This window comes from Protopterus annectens, chromosome 4.part0, assembly GCF_019279795.1.
Source record: "Protopterus annectens isolate FY-2018-M chromosome 4.part0, PAN1.0, whole genome shotgun sequence".
NCBI classification, from domain to species: domain Eukaryota; kingdom Metazoa; phylum Chordata; order Ceratodontiformes; family Protopteridae; genus Protopterus; species Protopterus annectens.
Genome location: NC_056733.1, coordinates 1,816,389,530 through 1,816,406,427, shown reverse-complemented (window position 1 = coordinate 1,816,406,427; position 16,898 = coordinate 1,816,389,530). Strand labels below are relative to the sequence as shown.

General features: G+C 40.4%; 1 protein-coding gene across 1 annotated transcript in view; it reads left to right on the top strand.

Moving 5' to 3' along the window:
* The window catches only part of CDC23 (cell division cycle 23), a gene marked incomplete in the record, with an annotated part of 1,734,005 nt that extends 1,725,208 nt beyond the window's left edge, over positions 1-8,797 (top strand). The window contains 1 exon segment of the mRNA XM_044069509.1: positions 6,284-8,797. Within this exon segment, the coding sequence (XP_043925444.1) occupies positions 6,284-6,454 (171 nt within the window).
* Positions 8,798-16,898: the final 8,101 nt, after the last annotated feature.

The following is a 16,898-nucleotide window of genomic DNA, read 5'->3' as shown; positions in this document are numbered from 1 at the left end:
CAGTTAAGATAGTCAGCAACACGGCAGACATGTTTAATTATAAAATATTATTTTATACATATGTCACACACGATCTGAGGAAGGCTTATTTGCCGAAAGCGCTTATCGGAAGACTGAGGACTGCTTATTTTATGTTATATTCTTTTTATTAAAGTTTTGATTTTTACTATTAAGTTTTACTGCCGTGGTGGACATCAGGAGTTTTCAGTAGTGTTTGCCTTTTCTCTTCCTCGTTGCTGTCCTTCACAGTGTAAGAAAGTTTTTTTTTTTTTTTTTTAACCTATTCCTAGATGTCAAGGTAGTTTTCAGTATTAGTTTTAAAGACCAAGTTATAAACCGATTTGCTCTTCCTGTTCTAGCTTACAGTTGTGGGGTGGTTGACTGGCTGCAAAAGGTATTGGGTCAGTTGGACAGAAAAATAAGAAAAATGTTTCATGCTTGTCGAATGATATATAAAATCAGTGTATACCAATATTATAAATTCCTCCTTCTGGAGGAGGTATGTGCCTCCTTGAAATTGGTTATATGGGTCTATTAAAAGACCGAAGAGGTGTTTCATCGAACACCTCTTAGTTGACACACAAAGAGCAAACGCTCAAAACAGCAGTTTATTTCCCTGGGAAAGAAATCACTACACAAACACCCATTCAAACATAACGTGTGCCCCCCACACCACCCTAACTAAATATACCAACTCAAAGATCGCACTACAGTGAGGAAAGGTGCAAACACACGGGGATGGACAAGCAATTTTTTTCCCAGGGAAAGAAATTGCTGTTTTGAGCATTTGCTCTTTGTGTCGACCAAGAGGTGTTCGATGAAACACCTTTTCGGTCTTTTAATATAGACCTATATATATGTATAGATCTGCAGTCATGGGACTGCATACATATCTGCACCTCACCAGAACCAAACATAGTGAAAGTTTTAAAACATGAGGAAAAGAGGTCTAAGATGACTTATCTGCTTAGTTTAGCAGAAGCTTTTCAGTATCAAGTGGGAATGGAAATCAAACCAAAAGTAGACAAAAATCAGATAGCAACTGAATGTGCCAAAAAAACAAAGAAAGAATGTAATGAAAAGGATCAGATGAGAAGGAATGAAATGTGAAAAAGGCATAAATAGTGTGGCAAGTACAGAGGTCCTCTGGAACCACATCATATCTGTCAGGATTTGACAAATGGTTAACGACCGGTGAATTGAAACCAAAAAAATAGATGCAAGAAAACCAGATAATAGGAATCCAGGAAAAAAAATATCTGTCATTGAAATTGCTATACCCAGTTATTAGTGTTTTATGTTCAGAGAGACAAAAAGTCATAAAATATCAATATGTGCAGGCAGAAACAAGAGCAATGGAAGAAAGATACCCAGACAGTTCCAGTAGTAGTAGGAGCAACAGGTCTAAGAAAGAATTTACAGTCATACTTAGATACGATATCAATACATGCAACTCTCTGCATGAATTGCAGGAGTTAGTTCTGCGCACTCTGCAGGTGCTGAAATGTACACTTTTGGCTGCCATCAAAGATTAAAATAATACTAATTTCATGAACTTTAATCATACAGTAACTTGGGAATGGAGTCTATTCCCATCATGGTATTAGAAACCCAGAAGACTTGGAGAAATGTACTTCAGAGAAAAACAAGATCTGATGTCAATCTTCATTGATTCTTGAAGAATGGGGCTTTGTTCAGACTCCTCTGAACCAGCTCTACTGTTATATAGCTCCCGCCAGCCAAAAACTCTTGAGCTAAGACTCTTCCCACATTGCCCTTCTCCATTACCTCAAATCTCGTTTGCCGCTCTGATAGCAAGACATGTCAGTCGATATTCTCCAGCTAAGTGCTTTTATTATATCTTGTATTCCTTCAAACTTGTTCTTTATACTTTAAAGTAGATATTTCTTTGCATTATACTCTTTGATGAGTGTGTATTTCTGTATATTACAATTTCTCTACCTTTTTACCTAATGGTATTTTCCACTACCATCGTTGGTATCTACCTCAACTGTGTTTCATTCCAAGCCTCCGTGGAAGAAATATGTGCAGCCGCAGTGTGGGCCACTCCCCATAATTATCACTCATTACAAATTCTATATGGTCTCCAGGAGAAGAGCATCCTTTGGCTTTATGGTGCTCTGGAATATCCTTCCTTAGGACCACCCATGATCTAAAGTAGCTGGGGACTGTGTCCCATTCGTCAAGAATGAATTCAGATTGGCAACATCAGTCTTTACCATAACGTTCCATCTGTGTTGTCGATCTTCATTCATTCTTGGCATCCCACCCTCCTGCCCCTCCAAAGGATTTCTGGATGTTCAGACACTTAATCTGGGAGGTCTTTTAGGGTTCACCTTGGACAGGGCTTCTGTTATCCTATACTTTGGCTGCAAACTCGAACTGAGGTAATGGAGAGAGGGGCATTGTAGGTAGAGTCTAGACTCGAGAGTTTTTGGTTGGTGCGAGCTGTATAACAGCTGAGCCAGTTCTGAGGAGTCCGAACCGAGTCCCATTCGTTAAGAATGAATGAAGATTGACAACACAAATGGAACTTTATGGTAAAGACAACTTCTTTTTTTAAAAACAGCTTTTACTTCTCATAGTCTTAGCAGACTTACCAGTATGCACCCACATCTGTTTCCTTCGCTTTGAATCCACCTTCCTGGTCTTTCAAATTTGTTTGACACATTAATGAGAGGAGACAGTAGATCTGGAGATTAAATACACTTGAAAAGGCATTCGAAATTCTGTGATATTCAGAAAAACAAAAGTCATGCATTCTTTTAGCCATGCCATGACAACAGCAGTCCACTTTGCACATGAACAAGGGAAGCTAGAGCAACAAAAAAGAAATGATATTGTTAATTCTGTTTCCTTTGGCCTGGCATTGCTCCTGGCTACACATTTTTGTTTTTAGTCTGGCATTACCCATGGTTTCACACCTATATGTTTTACATGTAAGCTAAAGGCAAACAAGGCTATGGAAGTAAATTGTGTGCCTATACGTGGACTACTTCTGTAGTACCCATATTTATGAGAACATGAAAAGATGATTGGTATATGGATTAAACTGGATTCTGCTGTGGTAGCTAAAATATGTTGGTGCAGAACATGTAGAAGATTTTTAAAAAAAGACTGGAAATTAATGGACATGGACAGTAAAATACAGACACTGAAAATGTCTCTACTTCCTGTGGTCTTGTTTATAGACCAGACATACCTTAACCAGGGGAAAAGTTGTGGACAACAGTGGAATATTGAAAGAATATATCCGGTAAGGAAAGAAAGCAAGAGTAAAATGGGGTAAAATTGAGCCTTCCTGTTGATTAGGGGCTTTAGGACTACCTTACTTGAAGGGATACTTTAAATCTATGCAATTGAATCTTTTTGTATGTATAGCACAAGCAGAAGAATATAGATTAAAGGGCAGAAGATGATGATAAAACAAGGTGGAAGTATGAGGCTTGCAGAGAGATTGGTATCAAGCTGTTGGGGAGAATAAAAACAGTTATGCAGAGTATTTTAAAGTGAAAGACAATGTTATAAAGACTAAACCAGGAAAGGTATGGAGAAAGGTGATTTTTCCTAATAGGCATACCTTACACCTAAGAGTACAGAAATAGGCAAGGTATGGAACAAAGTATCTGAAGGAAATTAATAAAGGAACCATGTTTATTGTGAGTAAGTATGCCTGAAAGGAAAAGTGGTAGTGTGGGGAAGAAGCCAATCAGCTGCTTTATCTGCAGCTCAGAAATTACATTCCATACAAGGCAATTTTGGTGAACTGTAGCTAGAGGGAGGGGGGTGAATTCAGTGAAAGACCAGCCCTGGTGGGGATTTTAGTGGCACCAAGAATAGAAGATATTATGAAAGGGATTATTAGTAAAGCTTATAAATTATTACATATTAACTGGAAGGGTAGAGAAGAATGACAACTTCGAGAAGAGCAATGAGAGGAAATGTTTACAACCTCTAAGTTTGCTATGACGTCCAGACTATTCATGATATGTGCAGGGAAATAAAACACATACTTTTGTACACCAAATAGAGTTCATAGGATTTTTTTCTCAAGTTGAGAGCAGATGTTGGAGCTGAGAAGGGAATGACAGAGGATTTAAGAGCTCATTTTTGGAAGTGGGGTGAGTTACCAAAGTTAAAGAACTCCCCACAGAATGTCCTAACACAGTTGCTGGGGAAACGTATGTTAACCAAGGATATAAGTTAGTCTCATAATTAGAATTGTTAAGCCAAAGTAAGGCTTTATTAAGTTTAATATTCATTTCTAGTGCCAGAAAATAGCAGTTGCACAAAAGTGGAAATATAGGATTAAACCTTTTTTTTTAAATTAAGAACTGAATAGTGTCAAAGAAATGCTGCTGAGATCACTAAAAGAAGAAAATAAGTGGAGCATTTAAGAACAACATATACAAAGCAGTGCACAGATAGAGGGTCAACATAAATAGGCTTCTGGGAATTGTAAAGTAAATGTAAATGCTCTAATACTCAAGATTAAAGGCTAGAGTTATAATGGAAATTGTATAGTACTTGTACATGATAATGAAAAGTCATTGTGATATTTTACTTTTACTGCTAATGTATGTAAACTCACGTCACTAATAATGTGATGAATGGATAACGTTGTTTAAAAAAATTGCAGCCAGAGGAGTCATCTGCAAATGTAATCAGCTAAAAGGCACTGAAGCCACTGAAAAAAATTTGAAATTCTATTGGACTCAACACTGAACCTTGTGGGACCACTTTTGTTTATTGTTGTACAATCTTATGTTTTTGCTCTTCTCACTCTGCACCTTTTATCTGTTGGACTTTTTTTTTCTCGAGTTCACGTGCCCATTTACTTTGTTCCTGTACATATCAAGTAAGACTGATTTGGGTGGAACTGAATCAAACTTTTTTTTACCTGTTTTGATATACAATGCCCACATTAGCACCTTAGTCTAGTACTTTGGCCAGGTTGCAGTAAAAGTGAAGACATTTGTCAAGCATGCTCTACCAACAGTAAAGCCATTTTGTGTAGTACCATAGATTTTGAATTCCTTCCTCAAGAAGATTCCCTCATGTCAGATCATACTACTTTTTCAATTCCAAATTTTCTTTCCTCGTAGAGTGCAGATTCATAGCTTCTGCCATTTCCAGTTCAAACTATTTGGCTCTTGCTGTATAACTGTATGGCTGAGTACTTTGCCATAACTAATAGTTTTCTTCAAATTGGCCAGAAGAGTTTCCAGCAGTGCCTTATCAAGTAGTTCCATTTGTTTAGTGTTACACAACTCCAGCACTTCTTCACCTATCATATTCATTCTGTTTGTTTGCTTTGCCCTTAACTTTCTTGCCAGACTGGGTCAAGAAACTGCATAATTTTCATAATTGTTAGAACACAGTCCCTACATAAAAAGTAGACTCGCACTTTAATACCATATTTAAATTAACTACAGAGCAACTAGGGAAACATCTGTTTAGAGCACCTTGCATGGAAATACTACACATACACACTTTTTAGTCTTAGAACTAAGCAAGAATTTCTTCCTAGGGCACTATGCATCCTTTCTGAGGTGCCCCCATGTTATCCCTTGTTCAGGGCTTAAGATGTGTGCTGTAACTGTCTGTGTAGTTTGCCATATTTCCTCTGGTATGTGCAATTATTTGTCCTTCAGTGGAAAAAAGTAAAACTACGAGTTCGCTTCTTGAGCACATTTTCTATGCATGTACAAGTAATATGGTTAACATTTGACATTGAGATAAGCCTGGTTATGTCATCCACATATATGGTGTTGCAGATATGCCTGAATTCCCTTGGCCTACTATTAAAAAAATAGAATCCACAAGACACCAATACCAATGCTACCTTAAGCCTGTAGCTTAAACACATGAGAGGTGCATGAACATTGGGAATTTTCAGTGACTTAGTCATATATAATTGAATATTATAAGGAGTGCAAATCTGCTGGGGTTATTAAATTTATAGTTTTGCACTTTTCTCTTGTTTCTCTGACCTTCCTGTTTAGATTTCTTGAGCACTGACATATCTTAATATATAGACTAGGACTTTGATCAGATGTGTAGGTATATTTAACTGTCAAGTAAGTCCAAGATATTGGCATTAGTTCCCTAGCATCTGCAAGGTAATGTAAATAATGGATAAATTAGACTCTGAGAACTGTGAATGCTTTTGAACATCTGACATTTACAGTGTGTTAATTTGGAGTAATTTGAGAAATGGACCAGATTCTTACTGTTCCCCCCCTTTTTTTTTTAATTACAGACTCGAGAAGAGGGTAAGGCACTCCTGAGACAAATCTCTCAACTTCGCAGCCAGGGTGAGACCCCAGCAGCAGATATGAATGTTCCTTTCTTTTTATCTGCCCCATTATCTGCTAACAATACCCCTGTTCGCAGAGTTTTGCCTCTCAACTTATCGTCTGTCACACCTTAGCACTCCAAACTATGGATGCAGAAGACGCTTGAAAAACAGATTTGGACTGCTGCTTTGTGCAAGGACAGTAATATATCAGCTCATCTTTTGTTAAATATAGTTTACTTCTAGCTGGTTGGTGTGTTTTCCAGATACAAACACACACTGGAAGAGTAAAGCTTATCTGCTGCAGTGATTATGGTTTTCTGCTAACAATGACTGTGCCACCTTTTGTGGTTGGATTGTGAACAGACATCTTTTTATAAACTGCTCAAGGTGTCTGCCATTTCCAGTACTATTAGACTCAGAATCTTGTGTTTTACTGCCCTGGATGATGACAGTATTTCTTTCACTGGTAGGGACTGAAATGTGATGGTCCAGTGACTGCTGAACTGTAAGAATGCAGTCTGTTTTCTTCAATTTCTTCTACAAAGCACAAAGAAAAGGAAGTTATTTAGTGTTGTCATATTGTAACTAAAGATAAAAATGTGGTAGCTGTTCTGTAAAATATATTATTATATTTCCTTCTGGAAAAGACATTTGGACGAATATTTGCATTATCCAGAATCACTGCTTAGATTGTCATTTTACTGCCTACCGTTTTTGTTTAAAGCCATAAAGTGAGTTTTGATTACTGCATCAGGAGCACTTCCTGTAGAATTTTGTAAAGGGGAGTTGGTGTCCATTGTCAGTCAGTTCTGTTTTGCCGTACTGGTCTTAGAGAATGTACTTATATACACCCTCTTTGAATGTGTGCTGTTAAGGAAGTTCATAGTCTTACTTTTAGGCATTTTGTTACAAATTAATGATGTGCTGTATCCCCGCTTTGTAGACTGCTCTTATTGAGTGGTACCTTTTTTCTGTTTTCTTAGTTCAAAAGTGGACTACGATCTTGCTTAATATCACTTTGGGGTGGGGGGACTATTTCCATTAACAGGTTACACAAATCTTGCCCTCTTGTACAGCTGATGGTGATTTTTCTTCTTCTGCCTAGCCTGTATATTTTGTGATTGCTTGGGCTTCATTGTAGACTTTGCTGGTCTTTATGCATGTACCACACACATCCATGCTTTGCTGCCCTGGAGCACCATAATTGTAGAAGCCTTTACATCTTCCATCTACCAGGAGTCACTAGTGCTTTGTTTTTAGTAGGTGGGGGAGCAGTCAGCAGCTTACTGTCATCTAGTGTCCCTGATGTCATATGCAGAACTCCATCCTTCTGCACCATCAAGCCAGTTGTACTCTGACGGCTGCCCATTTTCTGTAGAGTGTTCATCTATTGCGAGTTTTATTTATTTATTTATTTTATTTTTTGCTGCTGTTGGTAAACACATTTTGGGCAGACCTCTCTTACTGGTAAGGTTACTGTACCTTCCCTCTCTGCTAACCTGTATGTGTTCTTCACTGTGCTTCTGTAAGTGGATATGCTGCATGTATACAGTTTCCCATGTAGATGCTTGAGTTCAAAAATGTCAAAAGTAACCAATTCAAGACAGGGGAGTTAATCTAGTGGTCAATCACAGTGAAATGGCATTACCTTTACTTTACGTACATCTTTAGAGTGAGATGAAGTAAGAAGAGTGCAACAACATTGTTTTGTAATTAGCTTGATGCCATTTTTTTCAAACTTCTAGTTTATGAATATGAAACATGTCTGTACACTTCCTTATGGATGTACCGCAGGTCTGTTTTCTTCATTGCACTGATCACTTGACACGTTATTGTTTTTAATGGACATGTTGCTTGTTTGTATTATGTAGTGTAGTAGGCTTTATGGACATACTACATACCTTTCCCCTTCACAGTAGCTGTTTATTGATTTGTTGCAGGCCTTGTACCATCAGTGAACTACAGTTGATGGACATGCTTCATGTGTGCATTTCACAGTATTGGTGTTGACAGATGTGCTGCATGCTTGTGCTGTTTTTGAAAATGCTACCTTATCTTTATTTCCTGCAAACTTTACTTCATTGGTGGTCCTGAACTTTTCTTTAAATGTTTTTTTTTTTTTTCAATTTTATTTGCCCATTTTATTAAGTTATACAAGGTTTCTCGGTCATGACAACTTTCACAAAGAACATGCATCAGATATGTATGTTCAGAGTTTACTTTTAACATGATTAAAATCCTTAAAGTTGTAGACATTAAACATGATACTGACTGTAGAATTGCAGTTGTTAGCAGTCGAGATGTGACTATGTTCTGTAATCTAATGCTTTTCCCCTTTGAAGGAGGAAGCTTACAGTAAGATGTTAATACCTACCTGATAATCTCCTAATCTTATCTTAATCAATCTCAAAAATGGTATTACCACTGTCAAATGTCATTCAACGAGTATATGCAGATAAAAAAACTCAAGAGTCAGTGTTTTATTGTACTGTATTTCATTTTTTTTTTACGCTGGACAGCACTCTTACCTGTCAACCATCCAGAATGTTGCAGAAAGTCCTTGATTTTGCCCAGTACTTGGTGAAATAATTTATTTTCTGGTAAATCACTGAGGACTATAATCCATCAGTAATGACAGACATTGAGTTTCATATTTGTAGTTCAGAAAATGCATATTTATGCAAACCTTGATGTTATGTGATCACTGCTGCAGTAGCCTTAATTATATGGGTTATATCCTGCCAGGTGTATAAAAGTTGGGACATCTTCCACATGGTCAAAGCATTGGCAGATTAAGCAGAGTTTAAGAAAAACGGTGGTTTGGACATTAAGCATTTTAGAGCTTCCCTGCTGCCAAAAATAGCTCCTCTTGAAAGCTTTCAAGACTTAACAGTTGTATAACTGTTCTCTATTGCTGGCTTCCTTTTTGAAGGCTTCCTTCAGGGGGGGAAAAAAATCTTCCATGTTTTATTTTAATAACAAACTTATATAAAGCTAGGAACAAGAGTTTTAAGGGATTGTCATGTGATTTTGTCACATTTTACTGTGAAATGTGAATTTACTTTTGTGGAAACCTATGTCTTAACATAACGTTCCATCTCTGTTGTTGATCTTCATCTATTCTTGACTCTTGGGTTACGGTTCCAATCCTCAGAACCGGTCCGACCATTGTATAGCTCGCACCAGTAAAAAAACTCTTGCGCTAAGAGTCCATCCACAATGCCCCTCTCTACATTACCTCCGATTAAGTTTGCAGATTTACAGAAAAATAGAAGGAAGCTAAACTGAATGAAGAAGCCACGTCCAAGGTGAGTTCTAATAAAAAACCCAGGACAAAGGTTCACTCCTCCAGGAATCCACAGGAGGGGAAGGAGGGTGGGATGCCAAGAATAGGTGGAGATCGACAACACAGATGGAACATTATGGTAAGACACAACTTCTTTATGTGATGTTGTCAATCTTCATCTATTCTTGACTCTTGGGACAGAGTCACCAACTACTTTAGATCCTGGGTGGCGCTATGGAATGATATTCCTGAGAACCATAGAACCAAAGGAGGCTGTTCCCCTGGAGACCAAATCCAGTCTGTAATGAGTAGTTAAGGTATGTGGAGTAGCCCACATTGCTGCTGTGCATATTTCACTCATGGAAGCCTTAGAATGGAAAACAGCTGAAGTAGCCATAGATCTGGTGGAATGTACTTTCACTGGCGCAAGTAACTTAAGATTCTTTTTGTTATAAATGCAAGTAATACAACCTCTTAACCATTTTGACAAGGTAACCTTAGAGACAGATTTTCCTAAAGTTGTGCCAGAAAAGGAAACAATTGTTCTGATTTCCTAAATTCTTTAGTCCTGCTGAGGTAGAAATGTAATTATTTGTCTGTGAGCATCCAATTGTAGGCAATATTCCCCTTTGTTGGAAAAATTGGGAAAGAAAAATTGTAAGTCTATTGCTTGGTTAATGTTGAACTCTGAAACCACTTTGAGAAGGAAGTGTAACTCTATACTTATGGAAAATTAAGTAAGGGAGGGTTTGAACATAAGGCCTGCAATTCTTGCAGAGGTTATGGCTTATAAGGAGAAGTGTTTTCCAAGAAAGGAACTTTGTCACAAGTAGCTGCTAGTTCAAAGGTGGGTAAGTACCAGTGATTGTAGAACAGTCAATTCCCATGAGGGTAGAGAGTCTTTAAATGGAGACTTTAATTGAATAGTTCCCTTTAAGACCTTACATAGTCTATGTAAAGTTAAAGGTAGGTCTCAGAAGCCATTATGAAAATTAGAGATGGCACCTAGAATGATCTTAAAAAGGATGTCCAGAAATTCTAAAACTTTTTCCACAGGAGGTGAAAGTGTTGAGACCTTTATCACAAGCCCAGATTGAAAATCTCTTCCACGTACAGAGATAGAGATTCCTGGTGGATAGTTTGTGATGCCAGCATAATGTTTCATAGAGGGATGGTATATCATTATACCTGGTAATTAATTGAATGGGAGGAACCATGCAGTTAGCTTGAGACTTTGAAATTTTAGATGCACCAATCCCTGAGGGTGAGACAAAAGGTCTGGAACTGTGTCCAGAATCCATGGATGGTGAACTAGATGAGACCATAGGAAGGGAAACCAAATTTGTCAAGGCCAAGGTGCAATGAGGATTACTTTGCTTCTCAACCAGGCTGCTTTCTTGAGAAAGTGGGATCAGAGGGAAAATAGGGAAGGCATAGAGGAGACCCAGGAGCCAATTGAGAAGAGCAGTCTCCCGGGGACTCCCCCTGAGGGGGGTATTAGGTCAGAATAGCTTTGGCATTTGCTGTTTTGGGGTTGATGCAAAAAGGTTGCAGCAAGGCTAGCCCCAGCGACAAAAGATCTTTGCTATCTTGGGGTTGAGAGACTACTCGTGAGGCAGTAGAATACATCTGCTTAGTTTGTCCACTATCACGTTTGAATTCCCCTGGATTTGCATTGCTGTCAGAAAGCAGTTGGAGGCAATGGGCAACTGCCACACTCCGAGGGCTTCTGACACAGGGTATAGCATTTGGTTCCCCTTGGCATGTTGATGTACCAGACTACAGACATGTCTGACTGAACTGCAGTTGTTCCTTGAGGGAGGGCAGATTGAAATGCTTGCAACGCTAGTAGCACTGCCCTCAACTCCAAGACATTGATATTGCAGATTAGCCTCTATCTGGGACCAAGTACCTTGGACTGTCTTTCCCAGATAATGCCCTCCACCCCATCTGGGAGGCAGCCATGGTTACAATGGCTTTGGGTTGAGGAGGGACAAAAGGATGGCCCAAAAGAATTTCTTTGGATTCCATCCACCAGGATAGGTCCTTTTTGCAGCGGCTAGTGATAAAAATGGGGTAATTAATTGAATGGGTTAGAATAGACCATTGATTTGCAAGAAGCCATTGCAGTAACCTTGTGTGAAATCTCGCTAGTGGGACCACAGTGATAGCCGCTGCTATGGACCCCAACATTTAAAGCAGCAGTATGGTTGGTACTTTGTGTGTAGGAGAAAATGTACTTGAGATTTTATTTTCTGTAATCTGTGAAGGGGGATGGAGGCTACACATGAGGGAGTGTTCAAACGAGCTCCGATGAATTCCATATCCTGAGAGGGAGGCAGTTGAGACTTTGTATAATTGAATGTGATGCCAATATGCAGGAACAATTGGGTGATTTCTGTTGTCTGGAGCAGTAGATGTCTGGTGGAAAGCAGTGATGAGCCAGTCATCTAGATAAGGAAGCACCTGGAATCTGTGCAGTCTCAAGTGAACTGCTACTGCTGCCATACATTTGGTGAATACCCTGGTGGCTGTGGTGAGACCAACAGTCAGCACCCTGAAACTGATGGTGACTGGCTCCTAGCTAAAAGTGGAGAAACCTTCTTGAGCATTTGTCGATTTTTATGTAATACACATCTTGAAGGTCTATTGAGCATATCCAATTGTTTTTCTCTAGAAAGAGAAGTATTGACTGAACAGTGACCATCCGGAATTTAGACTGTTGAACAAATTTGTTTACAATGCCAAGATCCAGAATTGGTCTCCAGTCCCCTGTCATTTTTAGCACTAAAAAGACCCTTGAGTAAAGTCCAGATCCTATCTGGTCTGGTGGGACTTCTTGGATGACACTTCTAGCAACTTTTGTATTTCTAAGGCTGCTTTGTCCCTCTGGGTGGAACATTGGGGAGTCTTGTTCAAGTTCTTGGATAAAGAGTGAAAGGAATAAGGTAAGCTCTGGAAATAATTCTCGGCATCTGTGGTTATTTGTTGTCAGGCTGTTAGATCCAAAAAAAACTTCCCCGACTGCCTCCAGAGGTAAGCAATCTGGCCCCCCTTTCAGGAGCGCTAATAGGGTTGGCTAGAGAAGGAATCTCTGGAACCCTGGTTCTGCTGGCCACCTGGGCCTCTAAGACGGCATCTTACATTAGATCTCCCCCCTCTGCCCCTGGGGAATCTGTACCACGTGTATCCTGGAAAGGCCTCTGGGACTTTTTGAACCACATCTTCCCACTCCTCTGCTTCCTAGAATAGGCTCATTGGGAGGCAGAAAAACGTATGCCCACTGCAGACAGGGTATTTCCATCTTTCTCACACATGGATAGTTTCTTTGACTTTGGGGCCGAACAAAGAGGATCCGTCAAAAGGAGCATTGACAAAGGAAGACTTGAATGGCTCTGCAAACTCTCACAGGCCCATCTAAGCATGTCGTCAAGTAGCAACACCTGAATTGCTGACTTGGTCACCCTTTTGGCTGCATGTGCAGTGAGCCTCATGGAAGAATTAGAGAGACTCCAGAGTAGCTAACTGGGAAGCCACTTTTTCCCCCCGACCCCCCCCCCTCAGCTACAGTTCCTGCTAGGGTATCCAATAGCTTCTTTTCACATCCCTCTGGAGCCTAGTGAAATGTGCCATGAAGTTAAAGGACCTAATGGTAAAAGTCGATATGCATAAAACCCGCTTTCCAAATCTGTCCATCGCCCTTGACTCCCAGTTAGGGGGATGAACAGTGGAACTTTCCTCAGCTAGTTCCTTTTTAGTGGCAGCCGCCACCACCATGGCAGCTACTGCTAAATCCTTCCACCCAGTGCTGGTGGTCCTCAGGAGCAGAGAGTATTTTATCTGGTCTCCGGGGAATTGGTTCCATCAAATCAGGGGCCTTCCAGGCCCACTGAACGATCAACTTAATGAGATTGTCAGTGAGAGGAGTCACCCAGGAAGTAGATGGGCAAGCTCCAAAGGCTTGCAAGTATACAGACTCCACAGATTAGGCTTCCAGTTACTTCTCTGAGAATCTCTAGAATGTCTCCAAAGGAGACATCTTCTGGGGGTGACCAGAAGGAATCCTTCCCCTCATCAAAATCAGTGTCCTCTGTGACAAGACTCTTCAGGGAAGTCCAGGTGTTTCTTCTTACACAGCTTCTTTAGAAGGGGCTCTTTAATGGGAATATCTGAAGAGAACTCAGAAGAGGGGGGTGATCCTTAGTTGATGTCTTGTGCATCCTTGGAGCTCGCTGTCCAGGTATGGAGGTTGGCAGAAGTTCCGGTTAAGCAGGGTTCAAGGAGTGAGATTCCAGTAACACAGGAACCACCTGAGGAGAACTAGCAATGGCCAAAGCCCTCTCCATAGCCTGGAAGGTAGGCCCCCTATGGAGGAATGGGAGTCTGGAACAGAGACAAGACTAACTCTGAACTGGGGTCACATCCAGCCCCGAGAGACCCACCTCCAAGGCCGGAGACAAGGAAAGCCCCCCCCCAGCCATCGTAGTTTGAAGCGGTAAGAGCAACTCTGAATAAAAACAGTCGACTCAACCCCCACCCCCTGGACCTGATGGTGGAGGCATGATCCTGGGGACCCATCTGTTTCAAAAACACTGAGGGGAGTCAGAGCCATGCTCGGAACTGAAGACAAGGATGTGGTCAGTGCCGGGGCCATTGGAATCTGTGTGGTTGGAGTCAGCAGCTCTAAAGCCTCCAAAGAGGAATATATGTCCGAGTGCTGGGGGAAAACTCCCCTTCTCCAGGAGGAAAAGGGGACTAAGAAGATGGAGGAAGAACTATTGTCAGAAGCTGATCCACCAACCTCACTATGTCAACTTCAGGAAGACTCTTGCTGGAGCAAACAGACAAACCGGAGGGAGATTCTGGCCTCTCTATAAATGGGCTAGGGAGTTGACCCAGGGAAGGGGTTGATAGATGGAGAATATCTCATTCTGGGTGCTTAGAAAGTTTCAGTCTTTGGCAGTGAAGTAGAAGGTAGAAGCTGCCCTTGCAGATAGAGGACTCTAAATCTAAATGAGGAGCACCCAAACAATACACGCAAGAGTCATGCCCATCAGAGTTTAGCATTTTTCTGCTGCCCTCTTGGCACTGCTTAAAACCAGTGGTGGATAAAGACAGAAATACTATGAGGGTCTAAAGTAAGACACAATTAGAAACTGAATAATTACTTAGCTGCGAGAGGAGAGTCGGCTGATGCATCTTTTCTATAAGAGCATGAAACGAGATCTGAGGTAATGTAGAGAGGGGCATTGTGGGTAGACTTAACTCAAGAGTTTTTTGGCTGGCGCGAGCTATATAACTGTCAGACTGGTTCTGAGGATTGGAGCCGTAACTCAAGAGTAGATGAAGAATGATATCATCAGATACTATGTTAAATTTTGTTCTTCCTGGCTAAAACCTGTGTTAAATTACTTTAGGGAATTGGGTAAGTGTTGAAATGCTTTTCACTGTTTTTTGTTGGAAATTTTATTTTACTAATACTTAACTGTTTCACTAAACTACTACTGCCAATCTTCCCAGAATTCCAGCATCATTTTCAGCTTTACATGAAAAATACATACCCATTTCCTCTGTCTTCCTTCTACCCACAAAGAAGAAAATTTCCAGAGAGATTTTGCCCTTTCAGCAGGTTACAACTTTGTCTCTGCCTCAGGTGGGTGACAGCTGTGGCCATTTGGATTTCTCAGACCATTTATTTTTCCTTGTTTCCCTCTGGTGTAGTCCCTATAGCCACCATAGATTAAACATGTCCAGCGCAGCTGCTGGCATGACCTTGGTGGGCAGGGAAGAACCATTCTTTTTTTCTTTGTTGGTCCCCTCAAATGTCATAGTACCAGCCCAGCCCCCAGTGCCCAAAATCATGCCAGGTCTGCTAGGCATAATTGTACCTTCCTGGCTGAGTCTGGTATTTTCTAGGGCTGATTGTGAAGCCTAAGGGCATCCTGGAGGCTCTGCCATCTGTGATCCATCTGGGGGAGATTTATTTTTATATGTCCTTACCCACTTTCCCTTTCTCCACCCTTAATACTTATCGACTAGGTCTGTGGGTGACTCCCCTGTATGGATTACGCTTCCCCCTAGGGGACATGATCGACTAGCACCGTCCCTTCCAGGGCAGATACACCCATTGCTCACAGCCTCTTTGTCAGTCCACTGAGGTTCTAATCAATTCTAGGGCTGCTAGACCGTAGTCCAGTCTTTATTGCTGTATGCTACCAAAGCGGCTAGGAGAGAGAATTAATCTCATCAGTCTTGGAGGAAGGAGTAGAGAATACCTCTCTACTTAGCTGGACTGACATGAATGTTCTTTGGGAGTATTTGCCCAATCAAAACTGTCTCAACAGAAAATGCTGTCAAAAAAGCTGAAAGACATTTATTTTCTTCTGTGTATGTTACTGTATAGAGAAGTGATTTATTTGGCTTGACTCAGGATTTAGTTCTGGTGTTAATGGAAAAAGAAAAAATAATTCTTCGTTATCTGAGGATATTCAGTACATTGAACAGGAAATGATTTTGAGAGGACAACTTCTGTTTTGTATGCTCTTGTTTTTTATTCTGACTACGAAGAGTGTTTCTTCTGATTATCCCTTAAGATTTTCATTTTCTGAAACCATATTCAAAGTGAATCAGTTGTTTAAGTGGAAACCATGCTGCTCCACTGTGTTAAAGAAATATGATTTAGTGCAACTGGAATTTCCTGAACCTTCTCTAGTTACTTCTGTTCTTCCAGTATTGGAAAATGTTTTTATTACAGTCTGCAACTTGACTGATAGCTACCCTGCCGTCTAAGAAAGCAGATAGATTGTTTTAATTTCCTCAGTTTAATGTTTTTTTTTTATTTCCTTACACTAGATCTGACCCAGGAGTGATATTTTTTTGATAAATCCTACTGCTCAACATATGAAAGTCACAAAAGAAACACCTGTACTACGATGATGAACTGGCCCTGTTTGACTAAGGCTAGCCTTGGGAGTCTTATCCAATAAAGAAGCCAGTGCAGGGTCTGGGAAGCCACCTGTACCGGGAGAACACAAATGTAAAAAGAAAATCGGAGAGACTCCAGATTAAAGTACCATCAAGCAGCTATACAAGTAAAAGGTTCCAATCTCAGTCTTCCATTGATTGCTGTAGTAACTCAATTTGGCATGAAAAGAAAATGGAAAATCCCTTATTCTGGTTCAGAGTAGTTTGAGAAACGAATACACCTTGGCAGATGAGCACTGTTGATCTGAGTGCAGTAGTGTGAGAATCCAGTATAAATACCTTCACTAGAGGCTTAAACTAATTATG